Raw genomic sequence first — 16,064 nt, forward strand, 5'->3', positions numbered from 1 at the left:
CAAATATGCAATACTTACTATCTAAAGCACCACAAATCACAGCACCACTCAGTCTTGACTCTTGAACATAGATATAATGTTCACTCAAAATTTGTACGCATGGATATTGCAATTTATGGACATACAATGAACAAGATTTAAAAGAATCTCTGAATTTTTCAAACCTCTGAATGTTTTAAACGTGCTAAATGTTATACTTTCAATTGACGTATACTTTTTCTTTTATTAATTTCTATTTTTTAATTTTAAAAGCAATTTTCTTGTTTTACGAGGTTGTTTTTGAAAAAAAAAATAACATTGTGCAGGTATGAATATATTTTTGTGTGGGCGCTCAGGTAATAAAGTTGTAAATTATCAAGAATATCTGAAGGTGTATTTGAAATGTAAAATGTGAAGATTTCTGAGGGTAAGCTTATTTTATCTACGTATATCTCTTATGACATAGGATCTTTATTATATTTGATAAAGGTAAGTGAATATTGTTTGAAGGGAAAAGACAATTGAACCTTTAGAGGCTATGTAAATAACACTGGTGTTGGGGCTTCAGATGTAATTAGAAAAGGACAAGAATTTTTGGTGATGAAATCCTTTTCCACTTAGCTACGTTTTATTCAAGGCAAAAACATTTTCATGTTATGTTTTATTAGGATTTTGAAAAGTATATTCAGCCTGTAATGAAGGTTTATCAAGTAATTCTAGGTTTTAAAAACTTTGGTAGGACTTCTTCGTCCTCTTCAATTGAAGAAGGAATGTTGCACTATATGTTGAAGTTGTAAAAAATTTAATTTCTCTTTTAATGTTTATAAATCTATATGTAAGGATTCTTGGATTTTAAACTGTAGTGTGATAGACAATATGACCCCTTAAATAAGTGGTGATATTTTTCTTTTGTCATCCATCTGCCTTAAAGATGTTTTTCATTTTCCAAAACATTCTAATAACTTTAATGTTTGTTTAAAAACTTACTCATGATGAACTAAATCGTTATGTAACATTTTCTCTCGTTATGTTTTTAGGATCTTATTACGAAGGAACAAGGAGGATTGTATTTCCTCGAAGATTTGGAAATCAAGAATAGTATTAGTAAACAAACAATTACCTCTTATCTCCAGTCTTTCATTACTTCCATGCCCTTTCAAAATTGCCTTCTTTAGTGTCATCTAGGATATCTGTCTTTTATTTTTTTAACCTTTTGGTAATATAAAAAATGTTCATCCTTTTGATTTGGTTCATTTTGAAAGAACAGTTTTATTTGTCAAATTCTTTTGTACGATAAACACACAATTTGAAAAGTTGATAAAGGGAGAGAAGACATAAATCATGAATGTCAAATTTTCTTTTTAAAAATGGTATTTCCATGAATGCACATGTGTGGATACAACATAACAAAATGAAAACACTAAAAGAAAAGAAAAAAAAAATAAGCCCCTTTTTGAAATGACATAGACCCTTCTCTTTTAAATGTCTATCCTTAAATCTTATTGTGTAGAGGTTGTCCTCACTATTTTCTATCTTATCAACTGATTAGCTTCTCGATTTATCCTTGATGATTCATTGTTCTTAACAAAGCTTGTGTCTCACAGATAAAGTACAACCATATTTTATACTTTATTATTCTTAACACTTAATTAAAATAGTCGGTGTTTGACTTTTTCTTATGAGTAGGATTGATTGCAATACTACTTGAATTCCCATATAACAACCATTGAATTGGGTGTGATGTAGACAATTCTACCGTAAATAAAAATAAAGACTAATATTAAAGACTTGTTGAGAAATTCATTTATTTAACCCATATCAGATTTTAAAAAACTTATACTGTATTCAGCAAAATTTATATTGTAAATGCAGTTAGTTAGTTCACACATGATCCAAGAGAATGACATTTATATACTGTGAACAAATTCCTTCAATATTTAAAGAGACGTTCGTGAATGAGATTGTTGTTTAAGATGAATGAAAAAAAATGGAGGTTTTTACTAATGGTGATAATGTAGGATCTATTACAGATAGGAGACCCTCCTAAAAATATTTCATGTTCTTGAATTAAAATTTGGTGACTTGATAAAGTAAGAAACAAAATTGTGACATAGTGCAAAGGTTGAACTTTAGGTTATGACACATGGAATGTATGAACTGTTACCGTTGAAAATTATTTTCATTGATTTTGAAATGACACGTGAAAAGCCTAAAAATTATTTATTAGCATTACTCACCATCCAAATTCAAGATGTCAAAACCAAACACAAAATAAACCAATACTTTATTAAAGAAAAAAGTAGATAGTGAACTTTTCACCACTTCTCATGTCTCATCAAGGCTTTAATTAGCATATTTGTTGACAAAAGGTTTTCTACAAAATGATCCCACGATCTCATATACAGGAATCATAGATATTATTCACTTGCTTAAAAAACAATATTGAGTTAGAAAAAACATTTTCTTGAGTTATAAGAAAATATTATAATCATTACAAGTACGGTGTTGTGAGATGAGGGACGTATGAGTAGTACCTATTATAAAGGGTATGGATAGGACTATAATAGGTAGGCACTATCTATATTTATTCCTTCTAAGACATTTGTCCTATAACTTGCTTTGCTATTAGTTAAGACATTTCCGAGTTTCTTATATTTTTTTCAATTTCAAATAATATTATTTAAAAATGATTTTTTAAATATAAATTAACATACGATATTTTTAAAAATAAAATTTAAATAAATTACACCACAAAGTATAAATTTTAAATAATTAACTTTCTTCAATTTCATAAATACAAATAAAAAATATATAAATGTATAAAATCAAATTATAAACAATTCTTCAATGATACTATTTCTCTTATTAATTATTTTAATTTGATCTATGATATTTTATAAAATACCAAATGAAATTTTTTAATAATAGGGTTATATGTTTTTAGTCCATGAATTTTGACCTAAAATTGAAATTTATCCTTGTCTGAAACTTTGATACATTTTAGTCCATAAACTTTAAAATAAATGAATATAGTACTTTAACCTAATTATGTTTTTTTTAGGTGCCAAACGCATTTTCCTATAGATATTGAACCAGAAATGTGTCAAATGGTGTAAACAACTTCAATACTAACATGAAACACGTTCAACACATCAAAAGAAGTAGGAATATAATCGAGTTAAAAGGACTAAATTCATTCACTTTTAAAATTTAAGACCAAAACGTATCAAAGTTTCGTACACAAACAAATTCCAATTTTGAATCAAAATTAAAAAAATAAAATCATACTTAACACATAATAATATCCGTTACACATCGTGATTTTCATTTTTACACAAACAAGTGAATAATTAATTAACATACATGTATATAAATATCCATGAAAAATATTGTTTGATATCAATAAATACGGATTTTTTATCTTTTCGAACCCTATATCAAAATGACTTTAGGTCAGAATAAAAAAATAATATTAACTATTAAATTAAAATGAAAGAACAATTTTAAAAAAATAAAATTTTAATTTTTCAAATTAGAAATGTAACCATCAAATCTCTCGTAGACTTCTTAAATCCCTAAAATTGAGATTCGATTCTTACCAGAAGGTTCGTACAATAACATTGAACGTGTTTTGAATAATTTCTAAAACTTGTACCTGGAGGATAATCGAAAAAATATACGAATAATCTTTTCAATAAATAAATAACATGCATAAGTTATATACAAAATTTTATTAAATTAATTATAAAATCAAATTAAATTTAAGCGTAAGCCAAATTAATTTATGAAAAAACTTATTTCACTTTTTCTCAAACATACGGAAAATTTAAACTCTAGCTTAATCTAGTGCCGAAGTTATGAGCACCTTTCGCGTACCATCCAATAAGCGCAACTCATCCATTACTAGTCTAGCTGGATCCATTAAACACGAATAATTAACTTCGGATAATTGCTGATCATCACCATGTTTGAGTGCAAAAACATTCAAGCAATGAGCTGTTCAAAGTAAACTTTTTGTTCAATCAAAAAGTTCTCGGTAAAATTTCGATTATATGACATTTTTATCAGTAGTCTAAAAAAATAATATGCTCCAAAACAAACTCAATAGATAACAAAATACCTCATGTCAAATATATATATAAAAGTAAATACTAACCAAGAATATATTTGGAGGACGAAAGTTCAAAATTAAACTCAGATGAGTTTACTGACTGCGAAATAACTTCATAGGTAACACGTCCGAGCCAACTTTGATACACAGAAACAACACAGTATATTCTAAATACTAGTTAGCAAGGCATTCCAATTTAATAGAAGAAAATATAAAAACAATGGTTTATAAAGGAAAAATAAGACGTGTTTGCCGATTAAAGCAAGAAAACAAAGCAAGATCAAAATTAAACCCTTGGGTCTCTAGCTTTCCCTAAAATTTTCACCTTCAGCTTGAATCTGGAGAACCATCTCCGTACGATACAAGGCCTTTCTTTCCATCCGAGCTTTGGGACCGGGACCTTGACCTGCTGTTCTTTCGTGGAGATTGTGACTCCACTGAAGCCCTGGATAGTGATGGACTCCTGCTCCGGGACAGAGACCTGCTACTCCGGGACAAGGACCTGCTCCTCTCAACACGACGTCGATACGCGCCAGCAGGTGAACGACTGCGTACAGGGCTACGGCTTCGACTGTATCGTCGACCTCTATAACGTGGGCTGCGAGAAACGGATGGTGTCCTGCTCCTCCTACTGCGGAACCTACGTGAACATTTTCACATAATCATATAAACTCTGAAGTATATGCATGGTGCTATCGTTAACAATAAATGACACAGAAAAACACTTGGCATCAGAAAATGAAATATTTCAGATAAATCAAATCAGATGAGAAATCATTCTGGGAAAAAAAAATCGAGAAATGTAGATGTTTTAGGAGGATGGAACAAATAAATTAAAGAAAAACCTTGGTGGGGTTCTTCTGCGTGGTGGTGGGCTCCTGTTACGCCTAGGGGAGTACCTTCTGTAACCTGAATATCTGAAGTAGAAAGTGTAAAAAATATATTTAACTCTCAGCATACCACCTTTTTGTATGATGACTAATTAGAGATTATAAACAACTACACCAATTTACCTGTCACGGTCACTTCTTCCATTATAGCGGTATGATCTCACAGGAGATCGAGAGGGAGTCCTATACCTTCTAGCATAAGAATATCGTTCACTAAAACCTCTTCCCCTTCTGATACGTTTTGGGGAAACATCAGGTGACAAACTTCTAGACAAGCTCCTACCACGAGGACTCCTGGAATAACTGCGGCGATTGACTCTGCTTGGCCCTCTAACTGGACTGCGACTAATGCTTCTCAAAGGGACTCTGCTTGGCCCTCTAACTGGACTGCGACTATTGCTTCTCAAAGGGACTCTGCCAGAGCTTCTGCTCAAGCTTCTGGCAGATGATCGAACTGGACTCCTGCTTAAACTCTTTCTTGACACTCTTACTGGACTTCTACTGATCAATCTCCGTGACGGTGCTCTTGGTGAACTCCTTCGGCGTTCCCATGAAGGTGATCTAACAGGGCTAGCACTCACACTTCTTTGACCATGAGATCGCAAGGGGCTTCTACTTACACTTCTATGATTGCCAGTTTTCACAGGGCTTCTACTGATTGATCTTCGCGAAGGTGCTCTTGGTGAACTCCTACGGCCACTTCGAGAAAGGGATCTTACAGGGCTTCCACTGCTAGTTCTATGACCACGAGATCTTGAGGTGCCTTTGCTGATACTTTTATGGTTGCGAGTTCTCACAGGGCTTCTGCTGATTGATCTTCTAGATTTTGTTCTGGGTGATATACGATGACTTGGTGTAAGGGATCTTATAGGGCTTCCACTATCACTTCTACGACCTTGAGATCTTGAAGGGCTTCTACTGACACTTCCAAGTCGGCGATTTCTTACTGGGCTTCTGCTGATTGATCGCCGTGATGGTGCTTTGAGTGAACTCCTTCTTTGGCTCCGAGAAGGGGATCTTCCTGGGCTTACACTGACACTTCTTTGACCAGGAGATATCGTAGGGCTTCGGCTGATTGATCTTCGTGATGATGTTTTTGGTGAAGTCCTTTGGTAGCTCCGAGAAAGGGGTCTTACAGGGCTTGTGCTGACACTTTGATGTCCATAACGTCTTACAGAGCTTCTACTGATACTTCTACCTTTCCTACCTCTCATTGGGCTTCTACTGACGCTTCTTCTATTTGGACTCCTGCTTGTGCTTCTAACAGGACTCTGGCTCAAACTCCTCTGTAATGGAGCATGAGGACTTCTACTGCCACTTGGACTTCTGTTCAACTTCCCTTTTGGACTAATGCTTGGGCTTTTGCTCTTGCGCTTCCTCGGACTAACACTCGTGCTTTGACTCCTGTTCATCAATTTCTAATAAAATACCAGATCTTGAAGAAATGGTAAGCACAAGAAATAAGGGAGGTGTGACAAGAATGGAAAGCAGACCTAGATTTGTCTGGTTGATCATCCATCACATCAGGCTGCCTCACTTCACTTCTTTCAGATCTATAGTTGGCTCCAGTTCCATTGCTACACCGCTCTCCATTTTCCTTTGGGAATTCTTCCTCTTTCAATATATCCAGTTTCTCCCTCTTTTTAGGGTGCATTGGAGGTAATTCTTTCTCGACAACTGAGGAAGACTGACCTTCAGCTGCAATCAAATAAAAAGAATTAAGACATGATATGACACACAGCCAAAAAATGAAAACTAAGATTAAATTGTCTTTATCTTCAGGTAATAACTATATACAATGCAACCACAAAGTAGGCCAGTAGACCCACAACAATTCGCTACTATACAAAATTCTAAGGATTTTGATGCATCATAGACAAAGTAAAAGTAAATAATTTAATAGATAAACAACATTTCATGTACACAAACTAAAAAAATGAATGACAAAAGAATTACCATGTCTCTGAGAATGGTCTTCATGATTCTGATCATTCACTTCGGCACCACAACTTTCACTATCAGAGCATTTGTTGCTCTTATTTTCACTATCTGAATCAGTATGACTGGACAATTCCCTATCACCAAACACAATCTTATTAGCAGCGGACGTTTGGAAATTGTGTAGTAGTAGCACTTGTCATATTAAAAAGGCATTTATGACTCCTTCAGTGAATATATATATTTATTTGAAGAGCAACGAATGAATCATCACGTAGTAAGACAATGGCTATGATATTAAAAATCTAAAAAACACACAATGTGCTTGTAGAATAGAATAAATAAACTCAACCACTTAAAACCACAAGATCTGAAGGGCTACTAGAAGTTCTTCACAAGCAATCATCTATAAGTGGAATGTGGAATCTATTAAATCATAATCAAATATTTAATCAGAATCAATACCTCCTTGATCTACGCTTTGATCTTTTATCTTGCTTCCTTCGTCTCTTTTCTCTGTGTTTATCTCTTTTTTTTCCACGTCTATGTTTATCTTTCCTAGACCTCTTTCTCTTTCTCCGCCTATCATCGCTGGAGGAACTTGTGTACGATGATGAAGATATATCAGAGTCAGAATCACTATCACTTTCGGAAGATTTTGTGTCTGAATCTGAGGAACTATCAGATTCTGATGAGTAGTACTTTCTCCTTTTCCTTTTGTCACCTGAAGATTTTCGATGCTTTCCCTTATGCAGTTCATGACTATTTGTTTCAGAAGATCCATCTCTTCCCTTTTTTGATTTATTTATCTTCTTTTCATCTACAAAGGTATAGAGTCGAACTAAAACATCAAATAAAATTGAGAAGGACTTAACCAACTGGGATATAGCACATTCACACCAAATGAAGAATACATTATACTCAAGTATTTCAACAGTGGAACAATAAATTCCAACAGATGATTAAGAATTTAATTATTCATATAATATTAAGGGTAGAACTTAGATTTCTCAAAAACGAACAGGGAATTCTTACCCTCATTATGTTCACCACAATTAATTATTTTAACAGTCACGCTTGGAAGTCCTTCTTTATCACCCACATCTTCAATTTTCTTCAATATATCATGTCCTAGTACAAGCTTGCCAAACACTACATGTTTCCTGCAAAATTCACTCAGAAGTAAACAAAATAAGCAAGTTGATCGTTTAGCTCCACTCAGAAGTAATTACTAAACATAAGGCAATTAACCCTCTCCTACACTGAATGAGATAGAGACCCTACTCCGAAAAACAATACTAAAAGCATGATCTTTAATTGAGAAAAGCCTGCAGCAAAAGGTCAACGCTCCATTGTCTCAAGTGCATTCTAAATTAAGCCAAATGACATTTCAATGTGTTTCGAGAAACACTAAGAAAAAATAAAATCATGACAACACAACAACAAAGCCTTGTCCCACTAGTTGAATTTTGACAATACACTACAGTTTATTTAATGAAATTAATTAATTATTTAAAAATAACTACAACTTAAACTGATTTTAACTTTCACAAAGGCATGAATTCATTAGGTTTAATTTTTAGTTTAGAAAAATAAACCAAAAACAACTAATGTGGGATTCAAGAGCTGTTTTAATAAGTTCATTTAATCCAAAGAGTACTAAAATACTTCACAATCGCCTATTGCAGTAAATATGTTCAAATAAGTTATAAATAAAATTATACAAATATCTAAATGGAATCTAAGTGCTAAATGCCATTAGAAAAGAGCCAAATAAGCAAACCTATCAAGATGGGGATCAGCTTTAAAAGTGATTATAAAATGAGAACCAAGAGTGTCACGATCAGCAACTGGCATTGAAAGAAGGCCAGGAGCATCATGCTTTAGCCTAGGTGATTCATCTGAAATAAATCACAAGTATAATCTGTAAGAACTACATAAACTCAGATATAAACATAATAGTTCAAAATCCATGTTGCAGATTATGAGCTCAAGACCACAACATAGCATTCCGACCTGGGAACTTGGAACCATATATGCTTTCTCCACCAGTCCCTGCAAAACACAGAAAGAACGTGATTGAGTATAGCATAATGTAGTACAGTGCTGCATTTAGGATGTCATACAAAGAATAAGAGATGACTGTCAATGAGGGTTAATAGATTTAAATACAATACTATTCAGCCACATAATACAAGAGATGGCTACATGTGATTATTCAGAACTCCTTTTGCTTTGTATTGGTTCAAGACCATTTGATAAAACAGGAAAAATAACGACCACAGCATAGCACATTGTAACAGACAACTAATTAAAGGAAGAGAACAGATGAAGAAGTTAAGCAACAGATAAAAAGTATGTAATAGTACGGCTATAATTTCAAAACTGCCACATTCCACATCATGGTAAAATCCAAAAATTAACTGAATTAAGATAATTACATCCCTTTCATACTCGCCACTGAATGACAAGCCAGTCTACATACATGCATAGGAGCTTTGTTAATTTCCTAATTGACTTAGAAAAGGAATTACCATTGTCACAGCAAACATGAAAATGGAACATGGCTTGCAACTCGGACAACTGAATGATCAAATGATAAAACATAAAGAAAAGTGACCATGTATATTATATTAAATGCAATCTTCAAGAACTAGAGAAATAATTCATAAAAGAAGGCAATGTAACAACATAATACGTACCATTTCGATTGACAAAATCACCACCCTGCAAAAAGAAAACCAAACATTAACACAGGGTCACAAGATAACAATACATACAAAATGTGTTGGTCATCACAAGGCTTATCAGAATTATGAGGGTGAATAACATATAACTTAGTAAGTACAACCTTAAAACTATATCACAAGAAAGGAAGTCGTGACCATCAGCCCTGTATCCTACAGAATAAACAACGGTAATTGGCTAAAAGATGGACCACTACTAAGCCATTTTTAACCATAAAAATGCGAAGACAAAGAAAACTACCAAAGCACAGTCTAAATGCAAGAAAAACTAAAAATAAACATACCCGGGCAATGGAGCCTTTCACAATTCGATGGAAGAAAGAACCCTTGTAGTGCAGTGATTTTCCAGTATTTGGACCAACTCCCCTTTCTCCTGAACATATAATGCCACATTTCAGGAAAAAAAATAGGAGGGCAATCAGTTAATCATTGATTAGGAATTTCAATTTTCCATGCACAATTCATGATAGAAAAATGCAATTGCATATCCAACACTTGTATGTACGCCGGCAGATAAATGATAATGATTTTATGTACAATTTTACAATGTGTCCCATAAACAAATTGTCAACATTCAATGAAATCTTTCAGCAAGGTGGATTTATCACCTGTACATAATGCACGGAAATTTTCAGCAGTCTTCGGAGCAACATCATAGAAGAGCTGAGATGGAAGCACAACCAAACCTTAGATCAAATACTGCATACATAATGACAAGTCAAAAAGACAAAAAAGTACCTCAAAAACCATCCTTTCAACAGGATCTCCATCTATGGACACATCCATAAACACCAGGGAATTCTTCCTCTTCGTCATCACCCCACCACTTAAACTTAATCCGTCTTAACAACTGATCTGAAGTAACAAAACACCATTACACAAACACCAATTAGCCACTGATAGCAGGCAATAATCCATCACTAATCAAACAAGCACCAATCCTAGTAACACATCAAACTACCCTGCTGCACTTCAAAGCTTTCACAGTATATTTTCCCAAATTCTACACTCGTGGACACGGTTTTGTCACAAAATTTAAGGATTGTCGAAAATTGCTAACAAATTAAGGATATGTGGTCGCAATTAGGGTGACCATACGGCGCAGCTGACCCCAAAGATCTTGACATGACATAGGGGCCAAAATCGCAGTCGCAACTGTATTCTAAAACCTATGAAAACACTAAAATAGCTCAACTAAACAAAAAGGAGATAAGGTGAGCACCATAGAGATCACATAAAACTTTAGCAAAGAATTTCGCACTTCGTAGAATCAAAACAATAACCGCTCACGTCAAAACCAAGCAAGAAATCACAGAGTTAAAGAAACGCAGATCGAGGAGAGGGAAAAGCAAGCATTAACTGTAAAGTGAATGAGATTGGAATAAACGGCGCAAAATCACAGTAGTTTGGCGGAATTTGAGATGGAAACCTAAAACCCTAGCTAGAGTCCCAATGTACAAAATTAATCTGACAGAGAGAACAGTGTTTTTGGAAGTAATCTGAGAGATATGTTGAAGAAATGAAAACGGTAGTACACGGTGGAACTCACCTCATCTGATACACAAATCATAAATCAAAATCTAGGTTTGCATAAAAAATGCTTAAAGAGAGCCTTTCATAGAAGAACCTATGCGCGCCTGCTTGCAACAACACACTTATTATTGTTGTTTATCTGAACATCAGTAAACTTGGTTTGCAGTTATTATTATTATTATTTTCTTTAAATTTTTTATTGGTGAGTATAATTTTTATATTTGTTTTTACGGGAGAAGTTTTTCCAGGATACCTTCATTTTAATTTATGGGATATTTTACATTTTCACATTACTTCTAACAATTTCTTTTGTTACTAATTTTAAGTTTAGCTAAGTATATAATAAATCGGATTAAATATGTTTGTATCTCTTACTTTTGGGTAAAAATTGAAATTAGTCTATTTTCAAAACTTCAAACTAATTTAGTTCTCTAACTTTATAATTGCGTGAATTAAGTCCTCTTAACCATATTTTGTTAATTTTATTTGACGTTTCAAATGTGTTTGATGATAACATTTGAATTGTTTATACCATTTGACATATTTTTGTTTCAACGGTAGTTGAAATGCTATCCTGAAACGTGTCCCAAACATTAAATAAAGTTAAGAAAATGGAGTTAAAATGACTGAATTCATGCCTCTATAAAGTTAAATTGGTCTAAAGTTTTGAAAAGAGACTAATTCTAATTTTCACTTACTTAAAATTAATGGATCAAAAACATATTTAACCTTGATAAATTTGAGTGTGTTTCCTATGTGTGGTAGCCTTTAATAAATCTGAGTGTGTTCCCTTAAGCCTTAAAATTAATGAATCAAAAACATATTTAACTCTCGTTCGGTTTTCTTTCTGCTTCAAATTCAGAACCTCGCCTCCTGTTCTGAGATTAATCCGAAATTTATTCTTTCCCTGTGACCTTGTGTTGCAATTTCGTAGGTTGAGTTGATGTTTTTGTGCCCTTAGTATTTGAGGTTGATCTCACCAAGCTCAATTTAAGTAGAGATAAGGGAAGTTAAATTGTCTTCTATAAATTCGCATAGAAACCATCTTTTAATGACATTGATTGCATGATTTGGTGTCGGGCTGATGCTTGAATCGCATGATTTTGTTGTGAATATAGTTTATGCTTGAATTTTCTTGTTTTGCATGTGAAAGCAAATTGGGAATCTGATGTTTTCACCCTAAGCGAACAACTCTTGCCTGAGCGAAAATACCAGAAACTCATCTTTGTCCCCTGTTCGAGTTGTCGCCTAGGCGAGTGATTTTCGATTGAGCGAGAAAGCTTAGATTGTTCTCTGTTTTGAGTCTCGCTCAGGCGAAAACAACCCATTTAGGATTTCTGTGAGTTATGGATGAATGAGTACTTTAAATTTTTAAAGCATGAAATTGGTGAATGGGCATGTATGAGATGGTGTTTGATAACATGTGTGAACTTAATGAATGATTTAGAATATGATACATGTTGTGGATTTGAGAATTTCAAGGAGAAGTTTTAAAAGATATGTCATTAGTGTGTGTAAGGGCATAAGAACTCACTATTGAAGGTATCCTGAAATTCCAATAGTCATTCATGCTTAGATAGAGCATAATGGATTATGTCGTGAGGAGCAGCAGGAGGTCCTAGTCTCTGGACTTGATCATGTCCTAGACGAGAAGGGGGCTTATCTTGTGAGTGGTTGGGTGATAACCCTTTGAGGCCAAACTCTCCAGAGTTTGGAAACCACACACAAGTGCGAACCACCAAGAGGTCTAATGCCACTTACATAGATCCGGATAACTGAGTCTAGTGTCAACTGTCTATTTCGTTATTGTCATGATTTAGTGATTTTTGGGTGAAAACATGAAATCAAATATTATGTTTATAAATGAATTATATGATTCTCTTAATCAAATTTAGATTACCCTTTTTGTTGTTCTGGGTGGTTGTGTTTGATTTTTTTTTTTTGCAATGATCACTAAATGGTATGAGCAGAGAAAGATGCAGATGATGATACTCCCCTCTTGAATAGGAGTTGAGATGGTAGAGTGGGACCTATTGGTGGTAGTATTTGCTTATATGTTTTGTTTATAGTTGAAAATCTTCTAACTCTATTTTCGACCGACGTTGTAAATATAGCTAGCATTATTATAATTATTTTGGATGATTGTATTAATACTCTATATTAACTTTCTTTCTACTATCTGCTTTATTTTATCATGATATAATGTTTTGTTTAATAGTGTAACAGTTATTAATAATGGAATGTTAATATATATATATATATATATATATATATATATATATATAATTTAAGATAGAAAAATAATTATTTAATTTTGTGATTGACGGTCATTTTTAAGACCCTTTTACATGTTTATCTCATCATAACATATTTTCAGTTCTTACAAAATTCAAATTGCAATCCTATAAAATAGTACTAAGCACTAGATTTGTTCTTGTTTTATAATAAATAAAATTACAAATTTAAGATAAAAATATTCATATCATATTAGATTGAGTAGTTTATTTTTTGTTTGGAACATATTTTTATTTTAAATCCTATTAAAGATAAACAAAATAAAGTCATATTTGATGTGGTTGTTAGTTATCAGGGTCTTCCAGCACATATTTTAATTCTTCGTTTGAATATAGAGAGCTTTCTTTTAATTTCAGTTTTAGTTTTTCCGACTAGAATCAACTATAATTTTTATTTATTTTTCCACTTATGGTGTTTTGGGTATGGAGAATCTAATGTCTAAGTTTCTCTTTAAGATATTCGATTTCAAGTCTTTTTCAACCAGAGTCCTTATGCTATTTGGTAAAAGAGATTTGGAGAAAGGATGGGCCCTGTGACAGTGTAATTCATCTTTTAGCACCCATACTTTTTCTCCTCACACCTTTATAAATATAGAAAAAGTGTAAATTTGTTGATAGATGCAAACATTACAAATTGCATAATTTTGGAATCTATTCTTAATTTGAAACTTCAAAATTTAAAAATATATTTTTATTCTAGAACCTGGATTATAATTTGAAAATGTACTCTAAATTACATAATGTATAACGTATTATTGGTGATGAAAAAAAAGTCTATACCCATAAATATTAGTAGAAAAATTTAAAATAAATTTTTGTAAGTAATTGATACGAATATTTTAATTATTTGTTTATCAATGGGATGACTACAAATATAGTAATAACAAGTATCTTATTAGCTAATAATTATTTTAAAAAATAAATGATAAAATTAAAGTTAGTAGTAAGAGAAATATTAATTTATACTTTGATTTATATATTCATTTTGACTGGTGGGATCTTTGTTTTGAAGTCTGTAGTTAGAAAAATGATTTCTATCGTCTTGATGTACTTTTTGTATGTATATATTTGAGATTGGAATCAATTGAAATGGAATTATTGATATGTGATTAATGATGTATATGATTGGTTTATATTATGAAACAAAGATATATGGTGAACTGTTGTAAGGTATTTCTCGGGAAAGAAATCTCATTGGTGATGTGTTTCATTAGGGTATGCCTTGACAAAGTACTTTTTATTTTGTGAAGCTATCTTGAACTCTACTAGCCATTCCTACTCACATAGAGGATAATGATTAGGTGGTGAGAGTAGGAGGAGATCCTGTCATAAGGTTGGTTTCATTTTTCTTATGGTTGTAAAAGGGATTAACCTTGTGTGGTAGCTCAAGGAGAACAGCTCGGGAGAGCAGGTTATATCACCACAAGTGCATGATTTCACTAGTCTGACTTTAGAGCATGTATCTAGATGATATTGAGTCTAGAAGAGTTTGATTTATAATATGACATGTTGAATGATTGTGTTGTATATTTTGAAATAAAACTTATATGTATATGAAATGATTTAAAGTGTTTTTGTATAATTTATCGGTTAGCTTACCCTTGCACTATGTGTCTTGTGTCGTTTGTCTTTTCTTTTGCAATGATCACCCATTTGTGTGAGCAGATGAAGATGTAGGTGTAATGATACCTCTTGCTATTGAGGCACCATCAGTTTGGGTGGTCGAGCGACATTAGATCTTGTTAGGTATAGTTTGGTGATAGAAGCATAGTATAATAGATTAAGAATGAATATGTGTGAAATTTGTACTCCTATCAAATATGACTGTATTAATATACAATATACATTGGATTACCTGTTTTTGAATATTATAATGAAACACCATATTTTATTAGTTTTAAGATGCTAAAATGAGATGTTACATACATATTTTTTTATTTAGACTTCAAAATATTTTTAAAAAGATTGATTTTTTAGAGTTTATAATGTAATACAACTCATTAAGATTTGTTTATTACAAAAACTAAATTTATTTGTATCAATATTTTAAAATTAACTTTTTATCTAAATTTATATTTTAAGTACCTGCTTTTAAATAATTTAATATTTGATTAAAAAAAACTATATTTATATATATATATATATATATATAATGACAAAAAATAATTAGTCATTATAGTAAACAATTTAGATAATAATTTATAAACTAAAAATGATTAGTAACTAAAATAGTTTCAAAAATTAATCTCTAAATTAATTTTCTAACATTAGCTACCTGGACTTTGATTACCAAAAGAAATGGTTTCTAAACTAATCTCTAATTAAAAATTAAAGATTAGATGCTAAATTGTTGTTGGTCATAAAATTGATTATTATTTAATAATTTTTGTAAGGCCCATTTTTTTATTTTTTTTATTTTTTCAGCCCTTGTAGTTGGGCCTAAGGCCGGCCCAACATATATGCCCTTAGGTCTGCCCTAAAACCTAGGGTACCCTACACTTTCAGAAACACCTTGTCCTTGCTTGGAGCTGCAGCCGTCACCCCCTTCCGCTAGGGTTTGCCCTAAGGTCCG

General features: G+C 32.5%; 1 protein-coding gene across 5 annotated transcripts; it reads right to left on the minus strand.

Moving 5' to 3' along the window:
* Window positions 1–4,116: 4,116 nt before the first annotated feature.
* LOC114194091 (peptidyl-prolyl cis-trans isomerase CYP95-like) lies at window positions 4,117–11,347 on the minus strand. 5 transcript variants are annotated; one of them, XM_028084146.1, is made up of 16 exons: window positions 11,215–11,326; window positions 10,404–10,520; window positions 10,274–10,328; window positions 9,950–10,038; window positions 9,770–9,818; window positions 9,621–9,645; window positions 9,453–9,501; window positions 8,935–8,973; window positions 8,702–8,819; window positions 7,954–8,081; window positions 7,384–7,738; window positions 6,937–7,055; window positions 6,474–6,678; window positions 5,104–6,384; window positions 4,936–5,007; window positions 4,117–4,730 (listed from the first exon to the last, which is right to left on the minus strand). In XM_028084146.1, exons 3-16 carry the CDS (start codon window positions 10,279–10,281, stop codon window positions 4,418–4,420), a joined length of 2,850 nt encoding a protein of 949 aa, XP_027939947.1. In that variant the 5' UTR covers window positions 10,282–10,328; window positions 10,404–10,520; window positions 11,215–11,326; the 3' UTR covers window positions 4,117–4,417. The 5 variants fall into 5 exon arrangements, with proteins under 5 accessions (XP_027939947.1, XP_027939945.1, XP_027939946.1 ...); XM_028084144.1 differs by lacking the exons at window positions 9,453–9,501; window positions 9,770–9,818 and having other exon boundaries at window positions 11,215–11,347; XM_028084145.1 differs by lacking the exons at window positions 9,453–9,501; window positions 9,770–9,818 and having other exon boundaries at window positions 11,026–11,317.
* Window positions 11,348–16,064: the final 4,717 nt, after the last annotated feature.

The sequence above is a fragment of the Vigna unguiculata genome, chromosome 8 (genome assembly GCF_004118075.2).
Source record: "Vigna unguiculata cultivar IT97K-499-35 chromosome 8, ASM411807v1, whole genome shotgun sequence".
Classification (NCBI taxonomy): Eukaryota; Viridiplantae; Streptophyta; class Magnoliopsida; order Fabales; family Fabaceae; genus Vigna; species Vigna unguiculata.